This window comes from Coenobita brevimanus, chromosome 16 (assembly GCF_032717465.1).
Source record: "Coenobita brevimanus isolate Jiangsu-jjx chromosome 16, ASM3271746v2, whole genome shotgun sequence".
NCBI classification, from domain to species: domain Eukaryota; kingdom Metazoa; phylum Arthropoda; class Malacostraca; order Decapoda; family Coenobitidae; genus Coenobita; species Coenobita brevimanus.
This window is the reverse complement of record NC_136969.1, coordinates 4,596,519-4,600,456: the sequence shown is the minus strand read 5'-3', so window position 1 is coordinate 4,600,456 and position 3,938 is coordinate 4,596,519. Positions and strand designations below refer to the sequence as shown.

The 3,938-nt window shown below is 37.9% G+C and overlaps 1 protein-coding gene across 1 annotated transcript; it reads right to left on the bottom strand.

The window, feature by feature from the left end:
• Positions 1-2,282: 2,282 nt before the first annotated feature.
• Positions 2,283-3,167, bottom strand: LOC145390850 (uncharacterized). Its single transcript, XM_080265590.1, has 2 exons — positions 2,897-3,167; positions 2,283-2,542 (listed from the first exon to the last, which is right to left on the bottom strand). Exons 1-2 carry the CDS (start codon positions 3,165-3,167, stop codon positions 2,283-2,285), a joined length of 531 nt encoding a protein of 176 aa, XP_080121716.1.
• Positions 3,168-3,938: the final 771 nt, after the last annotated feature.

The following is a 3,938-nucleotide window of genomic DNA, read 5'->3' as shown; positions in this document are numbered from 1 at the left end:
CCTATAAAGTATACTCTTATTTATTTTATAACTTTACTCGCTTTCATAAGAAAAGGGTTAATGAAAGCTATGACCAGCCTCCCAGATTAAAAAAAAAAAAAAAAAAACTCGTAAACGGAATAAGATCGCCTGGGTGTAATGAAAAAATGCAATATCAGACTGAGGGGGGGGAGAAGTTACAGTGAGGTAAAATTATCCTAGTTTCAGTAATGAAGGAAGTTACTATTATGGCTTACCCAGAGACTGGTGAGTGAGAGAATGGTGGTGACCGTGATGATCCTGGTTGGGTTCTTGCACATGGTGGTGTTGGCTTCTGTGTACTTCACCCATTTATCGTACAGCCCTGATTCCACCAACGTGTAGGATCTAACCACAAGAAGAGACAGATGAATGTCTGTATGTGAAGAATAACTAGCAAAGAAAAATGTAAGTTGAATTACTGAGCTCTCGTCTGTTCTTCCAAGACATCTCAGGGTATGTATGTATATATGTAAATTTATTATATACCTAAAGCCCTCCTGTGAAAGGGAGCAGTATACAAATATTTTTTACGTTTTTATATGTATTTTTAAGATGAATTTTACTGCAACTAAATGTTATGTGTCGTACATTATTGCATATTTTACCAAACTGAGGCACTTGCAACTTATTAATCCTCGGTAAGAAGAGGCTGTTCTTCTGAGTCACCATGGCCACAGGGGTGGTTGCGTAGACGCTCCGTGAAAGGTAAAAATCACAACGACCTGCAAAAAGAAATACTATATATTATTTATATATACGTAAGCGGAGATATATAATTAGAATAATACTGAAGTGATCCGCTTTCGGATTTACAAGATGATTCTTATTTAGAAATGCCAGGCAGTGTTTTACATTTGCCTAACAATCGTTTTTATTTTATTACCTCCTTGCCTAGTGTCAACAATCTTATGTCCCTGAAATCCTCATTTCTCATATTTCAGTCAGTGTCAGTGACTTTTTCTGCTGTCTGACATTATCAGTTACAAGTGGAAATTGTAACAAGAGCAGTCGTAACATCCTGACTGCTCCAACACCGCTCATATAGTTTATTAAAATAAAAGCACCAATTAGAGGCAAACTGTTTTATTTTCTCCCTCTACATATTCCATTAATTAACCAGTTTGTCAGGCGTAGTAGCCATGATAAGATTTACTTTATTTTGACTGATGACAGACAACTGGGAAGGGAGATGGAGTTCTCAAAACTTCCCCTCGTGAAACATTCAATCCGTAGTGAGTATTTTCCTTTATGACCCAGTTTACTCAGTAAAGTCATAGTAAAAGCCGGTTAATATTTCATGACAAACGAAACATGACCAGTTCAACAGCAGCTTGTGTGTGTGTGTGTGTGTGTGTGTGTGTGTGTGTGTGTGTGTGTGTGTGTGTGTGTGTGTGTATACGTGTGTGTGTGTGTGTATGCGTGTGTGTGTGTGTGTGTGTGTGTGTGTGTGTGTGTGTGTGTGTGTGTGTGTGTGTGTGTGTGTGTGTGTGTGTGTGTGTGTGTGTGTGTGTTTGTGTGTGTGTGTGTATGCGTGTGTGTGTGTGTGTGTGTGTGTGTGTGTGTGTGTGTGTGTGTGTGTGTGTGTGTGTATGTGTGTGTGTGTGTGTGTGTGTGTGTGTGTGTGTGTGTGTGTGTGTGTGTGTGTGTGTGTGTGTGTGTGTTCATGCTATTTTAGAATGACAGCAATTAATATGTTGTTGGCTTGTTACTACTATGATACATTGATACACTATAATAAATAGATAACTAAAAATATAGTAAACATACATAAATTCAGTAACTTCAGCAATTATATTACAACCTGTGAGAGAAAAGCTTTTGGGCAGCAAGTTGATATAGTTGATATCCATGTCAAAGATGACGTGAGTGGCAGCCCGCACGACCGTTTCCATATTCTTGGCTAATTCGGCGTACAAGTTGTAGACGAGCCGTTTAGTACCCATCAATTTCCCCAGTTCATGAAGTGGACCTGACGTGGCAGTCTGAAAAGAATAAGGCTATCGAAAATTGTCAACTTTACGGTATAGGTTTGTGGGATTTGGAAACACCAGTTTCTAGTAATTCGACCCCCCCCCCCCTAAAAAAAAGGACTTGTAAATGTCTGGAAGAAAATCTTGGTTATTTATCATAGATATGAAAACTTCATCAATAGTTTAACCATCATTCAGGCAAAATTGGTATGCTTATGATTTTTTGACGCCGCAATTAACTAACAGCATATCAGTTAAGGTATCGCATTATGGACAACCAATTAGATACTCTTAATTCTTTATTACGCTGAAGAAACAAACACTCACTTCAATATACTTAATAATAAAAGTGTCTGGAGCAATAATAATTATTCCCACATCAGAATTGTCAAGGACGTCCTCAAGTCTCTGATGAGGTTGGTCTATGTATCTGACTGCCAGGAGGGACATGAGGTTGCCGACGTAGCTCTGTGTCAGCACCATCATCATCAGCATCCACACCCCCAGCATCACACGCTCCCACCACCACCGACTCTTAGTTATCTTTATATCTGAAATACAAACTTCAGTCAAGCAAAAGATATGGATCACGAGATTATTTGATGGTGTGTTTCTCGTAGCTATGATAGAATAAATGTAATGGTTAAAGTGACCTGATATTAGTGAGATGAATTTAAGCATCATCTAACACAAGACAATGGTTGAGTATAGTGAAACTACGTGGGCGAAATAACTGGTTCTTTTAGAATTCTCACAGAAAAAAAATTGACTAGTTCGGAAGTTACTAAGCCTGGATGCTGCCTACATTAACTCAGCCGTTCCCACTTAATTTAATCTCTCAGAGTCCCCCCAAATTTAGTCTAAAATTACTCATTGTAATCCACAACATGGCAAACACTAGTTACCTTCTTGCAAAAGAACTCGCACACAGTTGAAGGCGTCGGTATCTTTCATGCGTGGTTCTTGCATATGAGTGGGAAGGCAGAAAGACAGAAGCAGCATCATAGCACATACTGCCAACAGTGCTGTCAGCACAGCCACCCAAACCTTTGGTCTAAGAGGCAACAGGAAGCCCCAGGGGTCCACCTCAGGTCGACCACGGGCAGCGAGAATTTGAAAATGTCCTAGAAACACAAACTGAGAGTAGTCTATCCATTGGCTTCTAGTTATATCCATGTAAAATGGCGTCGGACTAAACTCCACTTCCTGAAATGTTTTTGTGAAATATAAGGAAAAACAGTAGAACAATGTATGTTGGGATATATTTCATAAAAGATTAATCTTTACAACAATATACTATGATGAGTAATTCGTGAGAAGGTTCTCAAATCTTTTTTTTTTTTTTTACTGAATATTTTTACTGCATTGATTAAGATTTGCTATTTCAAAAGAAGTAGTTCCCGAGCTAAATATTTGAAAAAATAAATAATAAAGTAATGTATGTTCAGATAATATATGTGCGAAACATGAGGATTGAATTTTATGAAAGGGAAAATGCAACTACTGTACAATGCTAAAAGCTGTAGGAGGATAATTAAACCATTGACTCTACCTAAGATACGGCTGCTTGTAAAAAAAATAACGAAATCACTGATACAGAAGACCAACAGAAACTGGTGTTAATGACAACAACTAAATAAAAAGGCTTAGCAGAATATGAAAAAAAAATGTAAAAAAGAAATGCGCACAATATACAGTATAGCTGAGAAAGAGATGCTACTACGTGCCCCAAAACAAAGAGTATTCTGTGCAAAGATGCTACAGTATATATACTCTTGTTCTAACGCCTAAAATTACCATTCCATAATAAGAAGTTTGCTGCCATAACAGATTAGCACTAGAAAAGGAGGTTCGTGATACAGCAGTCTTATGACAAGGAGTGAAGGGGTAAAATTTTCTTTTTCTGCCATTGAGCTTCGTAGAATAATCTACAAAAAGACGAAAATC

Coding starts and splice junctions, on each gene's coding strand:
- LOC145390850 (XM_080265590.1), bottom strand. CDS start 3,167: ATGGATATAACTAGAAGCCAATGGATAGACTACTCTCAGTTTGTGTTT. Junction 2,543..2,896: donor GCGAGTTCTTTTGCAAGAAG/GTAACTAGTGTT, acceptor TTTGTATTTCAG/ATATAAAGATAACTAAGAGT.